The 16101-nt window shown below is 38.0% G+C and overlaps 2 protein-coding genes and 1 long non-coding RNA gene across 3 annotated transcripts in view; 2 read left to right on the forward strand and 1 right to left on the reverse strand.

Annotated features, from left to right (window-relative positions):
• The first annotated feature begins 207 nt into the window (after window positions 1-207).
• Window positions 208-6879, forward strand: LOC132788848 (alkyldihydroxyacetonephosphate synthase). Its single transcript, XM_060796480.1, has 6 exons — window positions 208-408; window positions 3685-3899; window positions 3979-4065; window positions 4870-6058; window positions 6129-6233; window positions 6293-6879. Exons 2-6 carry the CDS (start codon window positions 3781-3783, stop codon window positions 6692-6694), a joined length of 1902 nt encoding a protein of 633 aa, XP_060652463.1. The 5' UTR covers window positions 208-408; window positions 3685-3780; the 3' UTR covers window positions 6695-6879.
• LOC132788849 (uncharacterized) lies at window positions 2544-3539 on the reverse strand. Its single transcript, XR_009632666.1, has 2 exons — window positions 2817-3539; window positions 2544-2760 (listed from the first exon to the last, which is right to left on the reverse strand). It is a non-coding gene; the product is annotated as an uncharacterized LOC132788849 (long non-coding RNA).
• A 5181-nt stretch (window positions 6880-12060) lies between the features above and the next one.
• LOC132788375 (KN motif and ankyrin repeat domain-containing protein 1) overlaps window positions 12061-16101 on the forward strand; it is a 36784-nt gene continuing 32743 nt past the window's right edge. The window contains exons 1-2 of the mRNA XM_060795791.1: window positions 12061-12509; window positions 13786-14187. Of these exons, the coding sequence (XP_060651774.1) occupies window positions 14186-14187 (2 nt within the window). The 5' untranslated portion in view covers window positions 12061-12509; window positions 13786-14185. The remainder of the gene's footprint in view (window positions 12510-13785; window positions 14188-16101) is intronic.

Raw genomic sequence — 16101 nt, forward strand, 5'->3', positions numbered from 1 at the left:
CGACCACTTTCCGTTTCACGTGTCCCCTTTACGAATTTACACTTCAAACAATTGTAAAATTGTATAGTGAAGTGTAAATAAGCACATAATAAACATAGCTTTTTGTTGCTGGATTTTGTAAGAGACAAAAAGTTTACTGACAGCTAAACGCGACGAGACAACGAGACAAATGTGAAATGCATTTGCCTTTTGGGAGTTCAGTTTTGTTTTTAAAGCCGTGCGCTGCAGTCGAAAAATTTACCTATTCGCCGCTTTAGCTTCGATAACGATTAAAGTGAAGTTTAGAAATTCGATAATTGTGCAAATGCTACACCGATAAGTGTAATCGACTTGGAATAAGTTTTAAATACAAACGATTACATCACATATGAGTTATGCCAACAAAGATAATCTTTCAACACGTAATTGGTACAGCATAAAAAAAGTATTTTTAGCGTTTTCCCACAGCAAACAATAACCGTAAATCAAATCTTTACTTGCCGTCATAATAAGTACACAAAAAAGCGTGTCAATATGAATTAAAAATTAACAAGCAGCTGTTATATTTTCACCACCATTGAATTAGATATGCGGCAATACGCATTTAAAGTTTGAAACTATGTACAGTATGTCAAGAAACTCTTTACACACTGAAAAAAAACACATATTTTTTGACTTTGCATGCAAAAATAACGCCTTTAGTTATTATTTTTCAATATTTTTTTAATGCAGATCTATTATTTAGCAAATTTTAAATTAGTATGTACAAAAATAAAAACAATACGTCGAAAGGGAAAATTTTAAATCAACAAAATATGAGTTTACACATTTTTGACACTGTCAAGAAAGTGTTTACACACTTTAGTTTTCGATTCTGTTTTGTTCTATTTTTTGAAAAAACTGTACTTTATTGTTATCTATGCTTCTGCACTATTCGCTATTTTTGCATTCCTTTTCATTCAATTGCGAAATCTTGCTACGCACTTGTCAAAAATCTGATTTTTAAATTATTTAACATGCCTGGAGCTGGTTTGACTTTTAACGTTACCCAATTGACTTATTATAGTCACAAAATTGGAAAATCTGTAGCTTAGCTAGTGGAGCTACTTGGGGTACCGCGAAAAATAATTTTTAATGCTCCAAATCGAGCCGAAAATGAAGAAAAATAGGAAGCAAAGTGTGGAAATGGTCGAAAAATGGATATTGACGAGCGGGTAGACCGCCTTATTATGGGCATGGTTCGTCAAAACCCCCCAAATTTTGATCAGAACCCATGCCAAGGAGTTGTAAGAAGGGTGTGACACGGTCAATTCGCATGAAACCATCCGGCAACTAATTCTGCGGAGCAAACACTATTTTCCCAATTGTACTGTTGGAATGATGTTGCGCTGATTAAAGGCTGTTAACGACTTGTGCCATACTCCAGTTGGTCCATCATTGTAGTATAGCATTTTTTTTGGTTTGGACATAGAGTACGACGACATCCCAATAGTTGTCCGGCGTGATAGTCATGTTAAAAGCCAAAATTTAAGCGTTTTCAACATTTACTTTCGAAAGCAGCGGCTTCTTACGCGCAACCGTTTCAACGGTTGAAGAGTGTTTGCTCCGCAGAATTAGTTGCCGGATGGTTTCATGCGAATTGACCGTGTCACACCCTTCTTACAACTCCTTGGCATGGGTTCTGATCAAAATTTGGGGGTTTTGACGAACCATGCCCATAATAAGGCGGTCTACCCGCTCGTCAATATCCATTTTTCGACCATTTCCACACTTTGCTTCCTATTTTTCTTCATTTTCGGCTCGATTTGGAGCATTAAAAATTATTTTTCGCGGTACCCCAAGTAGCTCCACTAGCTAAGCTACAGATTTTCCAATTTTGTGACTATAATAAGTCAATTGGGTAACGTTAAAAGTCAAACCAGCTCCAGGCATGTTAAATAATTTAAAAATCAGATTTTTGACAAGTGCGTAGCAAGATTTCGCAATTGAATGAAAAGGAATGCAAAAATAGCGAATAGTGCAGAAGCATAGATAACAATAAAGTACAGTTTTTTCAAAAAATAGAACAAAACAGAATCGAAAACTAAAGTGTGTAAACACTTTCTTGACAGTGTCAAAAATGTGTAAACTCATATTTTGTTGATTTAAAATTTTCCCTTTCGACGTATTGTTTTTATTTTTGTACATACTAATTTAAAATTTGCTAAATAATAGATCTGCATTAAAAAAATATTGAAAAATAATAACTAAAGGCGTTATTTTTGCATGCAAAGTCAAAAAATATGTGTTTTTTTCAGTGTGTAAAGAGTTTCTTGACATACTGTATGTAAGTGGGTCGACCAATTGGAGGACTATACCCCTGATTTTCTATAATTAAGACCACCTATCTCCAAATCCAATTGACCGTTACACATGATTCATGACTCACCAAGAATGAGGAACATCCCCGTTTCACCAACCACCACCCCCTAATACTCCTTGTGAGACATCCACCCCACATAAACAAAAGAGCCGGCAATTCAGCTCGAGAGAGCACAATAATGAGAGCATCAAGAGCGAAACGGTTAGATGTAATTTTTTTATTTCAGTTAATTTGATAAAAATATTCCTTTGCAGTGTGTGCTTGTACTTTATAAAATCCCTTTTCCTAGAGTGGTTTAGAACAGGTAAAACCTATTTTTAACTGGTAGTAAGAGTTCATATTAGTTCCAGTTAAGTTTCAACCTTGAAAGGTGTAAACCGTTAGCTCCACTTTTTACTGGGCATTGGTGTTTTTGTTTGCTGTGAAATAGATTGGAATAAGCTATAAGTGTCATTGCTGTCATTATTCGTTGTACCTTGATAATTTTTAAAATTTCAATACCACTCCCTCATTGTCTCTATTTGCTCTTGGTTTTAGACTTGCTCTTGGTCTTGGCTTTCTTAACGGCAGTGGCTTCAGTCTTCTCTGAAACCACTGCAGCCGCTGGTGCTCCTGCAGTGCTGCCAATATTTACTTTTGCCGCAGGCGTGGCTGCAGTTTTCTTGGCAACTACTTTCTTCTTGCCAGGCATTTTGAAAACCTATCGTCAAGAGCGGGTAACAAAATTTATGGGGAATTAACAAATATTTCGAAGGAAATTTTGTCAAGCCAAACAGTGCGTTCTGAATTTTGTTGTGAAATGATTTCATAGCAAAACGTTTTCATAGTAAAACTGGATGTTCAAAAATGTAATTCATTGATTGCTACGTTTTTCGATTCGATTGCGAACCGTTTCGTTAGCAGTCGTTGACAACCGATTTGTAACCGTTTGCAACCGTTTCGCTCTGCCCCATCCCCCAAGAAAGGCGCCTCATCTGGGGGCTGCCAATTCTCTTGCTCTCTCTTGCACTCTCTTTCGCGCTCTCAGTCTATGTCGCCCCGTGGGTCGTTGTCATTCGTGGTAGAGAAACCGAAACCAAAACGCGTGCAGCAGCTGCCGCAAAAAAATTGTTTTAGTGGAATTCATATTTAAATTTAGTTATAGGCACAAAGTACAAGGGGCTAGTAAACAAAGTTCGTCAATCAAAAGTACATATTTGAATAAAACTTAAATTATCAATGAATCGAACTGTAATTGTGTTAACATAGCAAGCCGAGTAGTTTCAATTGAGGACATAATAGAAAAGCCAAATATCATCAACAACAAAATAACACAAAAATATCGATTTTTTTCGTTTGTTAAGATAAACGGGGCTGTGTGCAATAATAATAACAACACTTTCTAGCCTAAAGTTATTTTGCATTATTGTGATAAGTGATAATTCGAATTGTTCAACGTGATGTCAATCAAGCGCAATAAGGTGACCACAGAAATTCCTGAGACACCGCCCGAGGGCACATCCCTGGTGCTGGACACACGTCTCTCCCGACACGTGGAGAGCGTCATACCGAAAAAGCGGTGAGCACAATTTCGCACCTGTAGTTCTCCAGGGTTGTCATTCTCATTAAATTGTCGTTATTTCTTTCATTCTTATCAGTCAGGAGTCGCTCAAGTGGTATGGATGGGGATATAAGGATTCTGAGTTCTATGAACATGACGACATCATCCGCTTCAAAGGCGCAAGGTGAGTATCTATCTTGTTTAAGGCGACTTCTTCTCTGGAAGAGCAAATTATTATTAAATTAGAACACTTAGAGCAAGAAGACTTGTCCGCTCTAATCCAGTAAAATTCAGCGGGAACCCAGATTAATTTAAATGCTAGAGTTCGTTACTATGGAAAAAGGTTATTTTAAGAAAATTGTTATTAATTTTTGTTTTTCTATTTGTCTGTTTGTCTATTGAAAAAAAAGTAAATTATTTTCAAAGCTGTTAAATATTTGAATTCAAATTTAAATTAGTATTCAATTATAATTTATTATTTTAGACTGACGTATGTTGGTTTATATATACATAATACATAAATGAATAATTTATAAGAATGTTTGAATATTTTCAATATTTTCAATATTGTTTGGATTGGGAAGCTGCTGAGGATATTGTATACGTCTTGCTTTAAAACAAATTAATGAAAACTTTAAAAGTGAACCTTTTTAAAAGAAGTTAAATAAAAAGTTCAGAAAGGAAAACAATGAAACAAAAATAGTACACGATTTTAGGAATAAAGTATTTACCTTATAAATTAGTTAAATTAAATATTATTTATATATGATCGATTAAATTGGTCTTCTAACTGCTGTCTATTAATTTCTGAATTACTTCGGGGTGCATTGATCATCAGATACAATAAGTGAACAAATTGAACATGAAATGAACAGCGAATTATTGAACACCCGCCAATATAATAAATGGGTTCGCATTAGATAGCAACCCCTACATTGCACCCTTTTCACACCACATGCTCATCCGATGTTTACATCCCTAATTTCAGATACCCGCTGGACGGTTGCGAGTTGCCAATATTCACCAAATGGGCGAAGAGCAAATTCAACATTGAATTCGATCCCACCAAGTCGTTTCCACAGCTGCCGCAAACCTACCCCAAGCCCGTACAGAATGCTCCGTTCCTGAACGAGCTGCGTGGCGTGAGCAAGGTGGAACACTCCCTCGATGGTGTTGATCGTCTGGTGCGTTGTCATGGCCAGACACTGCGGGATATCTACAGTCTGTGGAACAATAAATTCCAACGCATTCCCGATCTGGTGGTGTGGCCCCGCTGCCACGACGAGGTTGTCCAGCTGGTCAGGCTGGCGCACAAACACAACGTGATGCTGTTGCCCTACGGCGGTGGAACGAGCGTCTCGGGTGCCGTCACCTGTCCGCAGGGTGAGGAGCGTATGATTTGTGTGCTGGACACATCACAAATGAATCGCATGCTCTGGCTGAATCGCGAGAACCTCACCGTCTGTTTTGAATCGGGTGTTGTGGGTCAGGATCTGGAGCGTGAGCTGCGCAAGCTTGGCCTCACGGTGGGTCACGAGCCAGATTCGTACGAGTTCAGCACCCTTGGCGGCTGGGTCGCCACCCGTGCCTCGGGCATGAAGAAGAACGTCTACGGTAATATAGAGGATCTGGTGGTGCGAGTGCGCATGGTAACGCCCTCGGGCACTCTGGAGCGGGAATGCAGTGCGCCGCGGGTGAGTTGCGGACCGGACTTTAATCATGTCATACTCGGCTCCGAGGGCACACTGGGTGTCATCACGGAGGTGGTGCTGAAGGTGCGCCCTTTACCAGCAGTACAGCGCTATGGATCCCTGGTGTTCCCGGACTTTGAACAGGGCATTCGGTTTATGCGTGAGGTGGCGTTGCGTCGTTGCCAGCCCGCATCAGTGCGGCTGATGGACAACGAACAGTTTGTGCTCGGTCAGTCGTTAAAACCCGAGAAGAGCTGGCTGGCCAGCTGTGTGGACGCGCTCAAGCAGCGCTATGTTACCAGCTGGAAGGGTATCGATCTGGAGCACATTTGTGCCGCCACGCTGCTCTTCGAGGGCGACCTCAAGGATGTGCAGCGTCAGGAGGCGCTGATCAATGAGATCGCAGCACGCTACAAAGGATTTCCGGCAGGTGGACAGAATGGCGAGCGGGGTTACCTCTTCACCTTTGTCGTTGCCTACGTTAGGGTGAGTTGAGGGTGTTGCCTATTTACGTAGATGACTCACCATTTTCCATTCTATTTTATTCGCCCTGCAGGACTTTGCCATGCATCAGGGTATTGTGGCCGAATCATTTGAGACATCTGTGCCCTGGGATCGCTGCAGCATGTTGTGTCGCAGTGTCAAGCGACGAGTTGCTTCGGTAAGCAGCAAAATTCGTGCAGTTTGCGGAACATTATGCTAATTTTGATGGTTTTGCAGGAGTGTTACAAGTATAACATTACGCATTACACGATCTCGTGTCGGGTGACCCAGACCTATGATGCCGGCGCCTGCATTTACTTTTACTTCGGCTTCCGCTCGCCGAGCATTGCCGATCCTGTTGGCGTCTTTGAGTCCATTGAGCACAGTGCTCGTGAGGTGATTCTTGCCTGCGGTGGCTCCCTATCGCATCATCATGGAGTGGGAAAACTGCGTAGTCATTGGTATCGCAATGCTGTCACGGAGACGGGTTCAGCTCTCTATTCAGCGGCTAAACAGCATCTTGATCCGCGCAACATCTTTGCTGTGGGAAATCTTTTGCCCTCGAAGGAGCAACTACAGCTCGAAGAAGCGGAGAAGATCGAAAAGTCCGAAGCAGCTGCCGCGAAAGCCAAACTTTAAAGCCACTTAATCCTTATATAGTGTACTATATATGAAAATACTAGTCTAAATCGAATTCCTTCAATTCAATTTGTAGCTGCTTTGGCCCCTTTGCAGTTAAGTTTGCATTTGTCGTAGAGCTCACCTTTTGTATGGGTTTTACCTTTTTGATATGACGAATAAATATGGTAAATTTGCAAAACGAATTCTCTTGTATTCCACACTCTTGAGATTGCAGTCGGGGCACTTGTTGGTGATCTACCACTCGGCATCTCTCCTCTGCGCAGAGAAAACCACAAAAGCTTTGTACTTCGAGTTGAACTCGACATTGACTTTAAGTTCGATATCGGTGTCAACCTCAAGTGGCTTTGGTATGTAAGAATATCTCTTGATTTTCTAGGGTATGTTGGGAGAATTCCTGGAATTTCAGTACGAATAGCTTTTATTTTAAATATAATTTAAGACCTTAATATATGTATTTTAATTTTTTATTATGTTATTATTACACTCGTTATTTCGCATACTTGTTTTTGATTTTTTGCCTTAATGATTTTATAAAATATATTTTATTGAGTTTACGTGTCGATGTAGTACAAATACTGTTTTGTTGTAAATAAAATAAAGTAAAGTAATATAAATGAAATGAAATAAAATAACAAAAAAAAATAAAATTTAATAAAATATTTACAATAAATAATGTAAGTTCAATAAAATGAACAATAAATAAAATAAATTAAATAAATAATAAATAAAGTAATCAAAATTAATAAACTTAATTCTGATACGAGTATTGGTCAGCTAAATTGTAAATTTAATTTTATGAATGTTATAGTCGAGGGTGGTCCGATAATGTGAAAAGAAAAACGAAAATTTTGGAAAAGTGGCGATTTATTTCTCAACATAATCTCCATTTAGCTCGATAAACTTGACCAGCGAGGTCTGCAAAATAGGCCTCTGTGACGGCGATGACCTCTTCATTCGACGCAAATTTCTGTCCAGCGAGTAACTTTTTCAAAATTGGAAACAAAAAGAAGTCACACGGGTCTAAATGATGCCTACTGTCTCAGCTATCTATCTGCTAATACGAGATAGTGGATTTTTTTCACGTTATCCTCCGTGGTAGCCGTTCATAGGTAGGCTCATCAAATACTGACCACGTTGAAACTCGTTAAACCAAGATTTGACGGTCGCCATCGAAGGACTAGAGTCACCGTACACAGCATTCCAGCGCTCTTTGATTTCCCTTCCAAAAACAAGAATCGATTCACAGACCGGTATTGCTCTTTCTTAATTTCTCTAAAATCCGCGGACACACGTCCGATCCCACACGCAGTCAAAACAAAACTACCAGACCGATTCGGCTGAAATTTCGACAGTAGCCGTCTACGAGAATGTACTACACGATAATAAAGTTATCATGCGATTGTGACGCCACAGCATCTAACCGCTCTTTGATTTCGCTGCGCGATTTCCTCTCCAAAAACAAGAATCGAATCACAGACCGATATTGCTCTCCACACGCAGTCAAAGCAAAACTAGTTCGAACGAACGATTCACTGAACTGAACGAGTTCAGATGGCTCAATCTTTAATTTAAATTTAATTTAATTAGTCAGTTTCTATCAGCATGACGTTTGATGACATATTGTATAATTTGTTGATAACATTGTCAGTCCAAAATAAATCTAATAAAATGTATAAAACAATAATTAAGTTTTAAAACAAGTAAGAAAGCTACATTCGAGTGTGCTCGACTGTGAGATACCCGCTACTCATTTTGAATAAAAGCTAAATATCGCGGTCTTATTTTCAAAATATACCGAAAATACTACAAATCGATATAGTATCACATTGTAAATATACCATAGACGGCACAATATACCAGATTGTCGGCCAAAGCAACTAAGACCCTTAGTAAGTAGGAGTTTTTGCCCATACAAAAGTATTTCTTTAATAACTTCCACAATTTGTATCTGATCGCAACCAAATTTTCAGGAATCATAATATTGTATACACCAATATACTCTAGTTTTAAAATTACGTTTATTAATAGATTTTTTTGATTTGCGGGGGCGGAATTGGGCGTGGCAAAAATTTTAAACAAACTTGATCTGCGTGCAAACATAACAAATGCTGTCGAAAAAATTATAGTTCTATCTCATAAAGTCTCTGAGATCCAGTATTTTATACGGACAGACGGATAGCTACACAGACGGACATGGCTAGATTGTCTCGGCATTTGATGCTGATCAAGAATATATATACTTTATAGGGTCGGAGATGCCTCGTTCTACCTCGTTACATACATTTCCTGCCGGCACAAAGTTATAATACCCTTCTACCCTATGGGTACCGGGGTAACTACGAGTCCGATTCGGCTGAAATTTCGACAGTAGCTGTCTACGAGAATGTACTACACGATACACGATTTCTCTTGCAATAGTGACGCCATCGGGCGGTGAGGTTAAGTACTTATCGGACTGCCCTCGTAAATGTTCGTTATTATTAATACTGCTTTTTCAGTTGCAAATAAGCATTTATTTATCGAAAGATATACTTTAAATTACCATTTAATAGATTTTATTGCACTTCTATTAACAGTCTTTAACTTGATGCATTCCTTTGAGTTTAAGCCTATTCATCTTATTCCTATTTTTTTCCATGCGTGCCTAGATCGAAATGAAACCAACTTGACCGATCGCCTGATCGTCGAGTTGCTTCGCGGCGGATCGTCTCATCTGATCATCGCTGTCATTTGCGGTTTTGGCTTTGGCTCCTAGACACAGTGTTGTTTTTGCGCAAGCCAAGAGATCAAATGTCATCAAGTTGTCAACTTCGTTAGCTTGCCAATGGCAAACACTAACAACAACAAGCACAACAACACAGCAACAACGAGTTGCAAATCGCATTTGGCCTGCTCCTTGTGCTCGTTAATGGGCGATTGGAAGATTGGAACTGGAACTGGGATTGGAACGGGGAATGGGAATGGGAATGAAACGCATGCGCAGCCGGCAGCTGCTTATTGATGATCTGGCTCTGTCTGTCTGCGTTTTCTTGTCTTGTTACCGTGCCAATGCCAAATGGTAGTTGCAACCCAAAAGTCATTGGACACGCACACTTACACACACACACACACACATACAAACATACAGAAATTCACACTCGTACACGCATGCGAAGCCTATAAATAAAGATTAAAATCGGTGTAGTGAGCAAACTTAAACCTGGCTAAGACGTCTCTCTAAGCCGTCTTCCTTTTCTTCTTGCATTTTTGTTTTCTGTACTTTTTTTGCACTTTTTTTTTGGCTGCCTGCCTCTGGAAATTGTCAGCAATTAACCCGCGGGTCAGTCAGTCTCTAGTCTCTGGAGTCTTTGGCATTGCTTGCAGTCCTGTGATTTATGCCACAAAGTGCCTTAAAGTCAAACACAATCAACTCGGTAAAATTTATGGGACAGCACTGGGCAAGTCAGTCTCAGTCCTGCAAAAGAAACACGTATTGCTATCTGTGCCGCGAGAGCACATATTCATTCATATAATGGCCATTCACATGGTCCAATGTCACATTACTCAGCCTCCGGTTCATTCTCTTTAGCCGTTTTGTTTGTTTTGACGAACAGCTCTCCTATCCCTTAAAGATGCCAAGCTTGGCACGCACAGCACTACGTGCGATAAAAGGAAAGGAACCCTAGGACTTCGTCTACCTGAATGTAAATAAACTCATTTGCATAGGTATGTCAGAGAGAGAGTTAGGGAAAGAAGTAAGAAAATTTGTAATGACAAGTAGAAACCCCTAAGATTTCAACTCTTTTTTTACCAATTCTCGGATTTAGTTTCAGTAAATATCAAATTGTATTTCTTAGAGGCAGGGGTCCCAAGACAAAATGAAGGATGATAATATTTATGGAATACAATATTGTCAGACGAAAAATCCTTATGTTTTTTTTATAAGTTTGTAAAAAATAATAATTGATAATTGATAAAAATTTTGAACGTCTGAAATTAAAAAATCTTGTTAGATCGTCGTAAAAGGGTAACTCATTTCTGTTTTATGTGATTGATTTCATTTCATTTAAAATTTGCAACAGTAATCAATATTTAAAGTCCCGGATTATGAAGAGGAGCTACAATACTTGTATTTACAAAATGAATTTTTGTTAAGTAATGAATATTGATTAGTCCATTAAGTAATTCCTAAATAAAATTAAGAATATAACTCGTATATGATCCTTGTTAGCCAACATAAACAATCAATGCTGTCGACATACCGCTTCTCTTATCTTTCATGAACATTAATGCTCAGCATGACACCCAAAACAATAAATGCGTAGTTCTACTCACCGTATCTCCATGTTTCTGCTACTTTTGTCAGTGATGAACGCAAAGAACGAACGGTGTGTCTCTTTTTTTTTAATTTTAATCAGGTACTCACTTTTATAGGTTTGAGGTCTGTCCCGTTCTAGGACTTGTTTTTATTACACATGTAAATGTTGAATGCTATGATTGGCTGCTAACTGCTCTTTAGACGCCTTGGTTTTTAACATTTACAAGCATAACTTGTTCTTCATTGTTTTCACTGAATTAATGTGATTTTAATCTAGTTTTATTTGTGATTAAAGCTTAACGATTAATGAAAACAGGGAATAAACCCGATTCGAAATTCTGCGAAATGAAGTTTCATTTGAAAGTTGGCGTGAACTAATGTTTATGGATGAAATTTATAGTTGACAAAGCTAAGAACGTAAAAATAATACAATATGCTGTTAACGAGTTTTAAATTTACTTTATGGACTTTTAAGAATTTTTTGATATATTCCTAATGTTGATTTGAATTTATTACTGAAGTTAATTTTGCAATTCACAATGAGGTCTAATTTATGTTGTCGATGTCAAGTATTAAATAAATGTATTTCAATCTAATAAATAAAATTAAATTTAATTGAGAAAGCGGAAGAAAAAGTGAAGCACTCAATAAAAGTTATTATAAGTAATTGTTAGTAATAATATCAAATTGAAAGTGTATTTCGATGTAGCAACAGTTTGTCCACAGTTTAAAACTTATTTCCTGCAGTAATTTCTCCAAGTGTAGGCAGTCGTGCTCGCCGTGCGAAACACAACGGAGCATGCACAGCAAAACGGGTAATAAGCAATAACAAACAACAACAACAGCGTCGAGTTAACCCATTGAAGCCAACTACAACAACTGTTCCGACTACGACTGCGCTCAGCAGACAGCGACGGCCGCGTCGCTGCTTTCTACGCTGACAGCAAGCGCCCAAGCTGCGACTGCGGCTCTGTTGAGTGTCGCACCTGGCGCTCAGTTGTGGGCAGCGCGGCCAGCTAACAACAACGGCAAACAAAACAGAACGCAAAGCGCGACGCGTTTTGTTTATTGTTTTTACGAGTCAGAACTTTTTTTCGTGGAGTTTGCGAGAGAGTGAGAGCGCGAGAGAGATTGAGAGAGTTGAGAACACTTGAAGTGTTTGCGTGCGTGTGTGTGTGTGTGTGTAGGAGAGCGAGGGAGTGTGTCTGTGAGATCAACAGCATCAGCTAGCTGCAGCTTCTCGTCGCCTGGCTGCAACAGTTTCGATTCGTGCGCGTCGCTTGCAACATCAAATTTCGCTTGTTTTCTCGGATTTCGGATTTCGTTTTTCGGTTCTCGGAGTTCGGTTTCCGTTTCGATTACGATTTCGGTTTCGGTTTGTTGTGATTCGTGTGTGTGGGAAAAAAATGCAACAGAAACTGTGTCTGTTGTGCATTTGTTGTAAAACGTTTTGGCGCTTCTAATTTGCGGCAGCTGCTTTTGTTGTGCTTTTAAGAGCAGCCAACAGTGAAACAGGTGCGTCGATGCGTAAAAACAAACCTCAAAAAACACACAACCAATATTTAATTGTAATGCACATAACAATCGAGAATAAAGTTCAATTAAAAGAAAATTCAAAGATGAGAATTAAATCATTAAAAATGCATTAGAAGTCTGATAACTCATCTCAGTCATGAAAATTCTTGGAGCCACAGTCGACAGACACCTGCAATGACTAGTGGAAATTTTTGCAGTGGATTCGTGGAAGATGCTCCGTAATGCGTTAATGCCAAGCTTCTCCTCGTAGAGCTGAAGCTGGAAACCGCTTCAAACTGCCTCATTGAGTTCTGCACTAAAAGCAAACCCACGCCATTCTCAAGTGTTGTGTTTTACGAGTATATCATGTGCCTTTTCGATCTTTATGACTTGACCGTAAAGCCAAAATCACAAACCAATAAATTTTTTGCTTAGTTTGGTTTCGATGGGGAATTTTGTTGATTCTCTTTAATTGCTATCAGACATTGAATTTGGCTTAAAAGAAATACCTGACTTAGACACCAACGCAGAAATTATACAAAACAAAAAAAAATAATAATACTTGATTCTTTGTGTGGGTTGCATTTGCCTGGCCAACTAATGATTGAAAACCTTGTAGTGTTTAAATCTTTGCTAATCGCAGCCTCAACAAAATTCCTACCATAATTGTTCTAATTGTGAAATTGTTAACAAAGCTTAACAAGGTCATTTTTTTTAGAATTCCGATTTTCAAATAGAATTTACAATGTTATGTATACGTATTTTGCGATAGATGATATTTGAAAAAGATTTTGTCAAGTTTATTTACTATATTTGTGAGATCCCACTGAATTCTATAGAGAACATAAACTTGCCAATTAGACAAGCTTCCAAAATTAGAATATTTTAGTTTGAATATATGTAAATTTTAATGTCGAAGAAATCTTGAAATATTTTCGTACATACATAAATAAAGTTTTATGCTTAATTTGAAATTTGAATAAACATACATGTTCTTTTTAACAAAATATTAATTTAAAGGGATCATAAACGTATATTATTTATTTAAAGCAAAGTATCATTTTGAATATAGTTTCGTGCATATATTTTATATAACTGTCAGATGTTTGACTTTATGATATTCATGCTCACGTCTTGCGAGTCATGAAGTTCATAGCTTAAAGTAATTTATCTAATAGATACTTGAACTGCTCATCAAGCTGACATAAAACAAATGCTGCCTGCTCAGCATAACGAAACATGAGCAGCAAATAACCACAACATTTATACATTGCAGTGAACTACGGCAACTCAGCAGCAGAATGTGGAGGCAAATGCAGTCAAGGCGCGCTTAATTAACATGCAACTGGCAACTGGCAACAAACAACAACAACAGCAACGACGACGACGACAAGCTAACGACAAGAGCACGTCGAGAAGTGCAATCGAAGATATCAAAAGAAACAAAAGTTGCCGATAGGCAAAAACATCAGCAACAGCAACGACAACGTCGTCAAGCTGTCTAACTAAAGTTCGCCAATCAGTCAAACTAAAGATGCAATGTCCAATGTTGCAAAGACCTTGCCCTGCAGCTGCTAATTAAAGCGCACCCCAGCAACAATTGCAGCATCAGCAAACAGCAACATCGACAGTCACAGCAACAGCAACACAGCAGCAACAGCAACAGCAACAGCAACATGTAAGTAGCTGCTTGGCATTTGACTTTCTTTCAGCAACTGTTGGTTGGTTGGTTGGTGACTTTCTAAGCCAGTTGCCAATTTGGTGCAATAGCAAGCGACGGTTTTGGCAACATGCAACAGCAGCAACAGCGACAACAGCGGGCAGCCAACTTGCAACTGGTTGTTGTTTATTGCCGCTTAGCTGTCAACAATTGTTTGCCGGGCAAGCTAAGGATGGCTTGCGACTGGGTCGCGTGTTTGACACAAATGCCGCGCATAGTTTTGAAGGCGGTTTGGACCAACTGCGCCTTATGGTCAAAACCAGCATTAAGTATCATTCACAAACACACACACACACACACACAAACGTATCGACAGCTTCCTGCGCTGATTGCATTGTAATAAGCCCGGCTGCCGCGTATCTCACAGATACTTTAGCTGGCGAGGCAAATGTTGCATGTTTGCTTAAGTAGCCGACGGTATAAATCAGCAACAACAGCATCAAAATAATAAGCAAAATGCGGCACGCAAACAATTTCAAGCCAAAAGGTGCTTGACGGGGGCATGGATCGCGTGCCAATGGCAGACAAGGGGTCACAATGGGTTAACTTCGCACTTAATGTGCCCATAAAACTCATGAATTTTGCAAGCAACCCACAGCATAACAAATTCTTTGGATATCTTCTTAGAATACAAAGATTTGAATTATTTTGCGATGCTTATCGTTGCCAGAAAATGTCAGCAAATATTTCAAATTCTATAAAAAAAATTCTTTATCGCTTTATCTGGAAGTTGACTATAAATTAACAGTAGAAGACTTGAATACAATTATATAATTTTGGGCTGGACAATAGATTAGTTTTGATGCGAAATATTTCATTATTTCCTTACATTTTTCATAAATTATTTAATATCTTAGATCTTTCACTGAATACTAATGATTTTTGTTATCTATACTATTTGCCATTTGTCGATTTGCAATGGTCAATCAATTTCGTATAGTGATTTATTTAATTTTATTTCAAATTCAAATAAAGTTTGTATTTTGATTGAACATATATCTTAAAACTTGAATTCCATTATAAAATTTGGGCTGGACAATAGATTAGCTTTGACATATATTATTCATCATTGCCTTACATTTTTCTTAAATTATTCAATATCTTAAATCTTTTCCCGAATACTAATGATTTTTTATCTATAATATTTACTGGACTATAGATTAGATTTAATGAGAAATTTTTCTTTATTTCCATATATTTTTCTTGAATTATTCAATATCTAAGATAATTCACAGAATGCTATGTGATTCATTATGTCATTTGTTGATTTGCAATGGTCAATAAATGTTGCTGATTTTGATTTAAATTTGTTTTTTTTTTAACAGACGTATATTTTATAACTTGAACACCATTATATAATTTGGGATGGTCAATAGATTAGTTTTGCTGCGGAATATTTATCATTCTTAACTGATTGTAACATACAAAATGCCTGGGAAGATTTTTCGCTGAATAGTAAATTATTCTTTATCTATAATACTTGATTTGCAATGGTTAATTAATTTTGATAATGTCGAATGCTGATTTGTTTATCTTGCTTTCGAATTCAAATTAATGTTAAATTTACAAAAATGTTTAAAAATTGTATTATAAATGTAGAGAAATTTAGCAAATTTTTATTTTCTGTTTCTTAAATCTATTTAACTTGAAAATCTACAGTCGATTGTGATATACTTTAGTATTTTATAGGTATACTAATTTGGTATATTGTATGGAGTAAATCACTTTTTTGTATGCTGTTGCCCACTGTCACTCACTTTTCTTCCTATTCAATGGCGGCGGCTACTTTGATGATCTGTGGCTTTGGCTTCAGCTTCAGCTTCAGCTTCGGACTTTAGCAATGTGTTGGGGTATTGGTTTTTGTACTCGGTT

This window comes from Drosophila nasuta, chromosome 3, assembly GCF_023558535.2.
Source record: "Drosophila nasuta strain 15112-1781.00 chromosome 3, ASM2355853v1, whole genome shotgun sequence".
In the NCBI taxonomy this organism is placed as follows: Eukaryota; Metazoa; Arthropoda; class Insecta; order Diptera; family Drosophilidae; genus Drosophila; species Drosophila nasuta.

What these genes read in the sequence shown, in the direction of transcription:
- LOC132788848 (XM_060796480.1), top strand. Translation starts at nt 3,781, where the DNA reads ATGTCAATCAAGCGCAATAAGGTGACCACAGAAATTCCTGAGACACCG. An exon ending in AGCGTCATACCGAAAAAGCG is followed by an intron (nt 3,900 to 3,978) that starts GTGAGCACAATT and finishes CATTCTTATCAG; the next exon opens with TCAGGAGTCGCTCAAGTGGT. An exon ending in TTGTCGTTGCCTACGTTAGG is followed by an intron (nt 6,059 to 6,128) that starts GTGAGTTGAGGG and finishes TTCGCCCTGCAG; the next exon opens with GACTTTGCCATGCATCAGGG.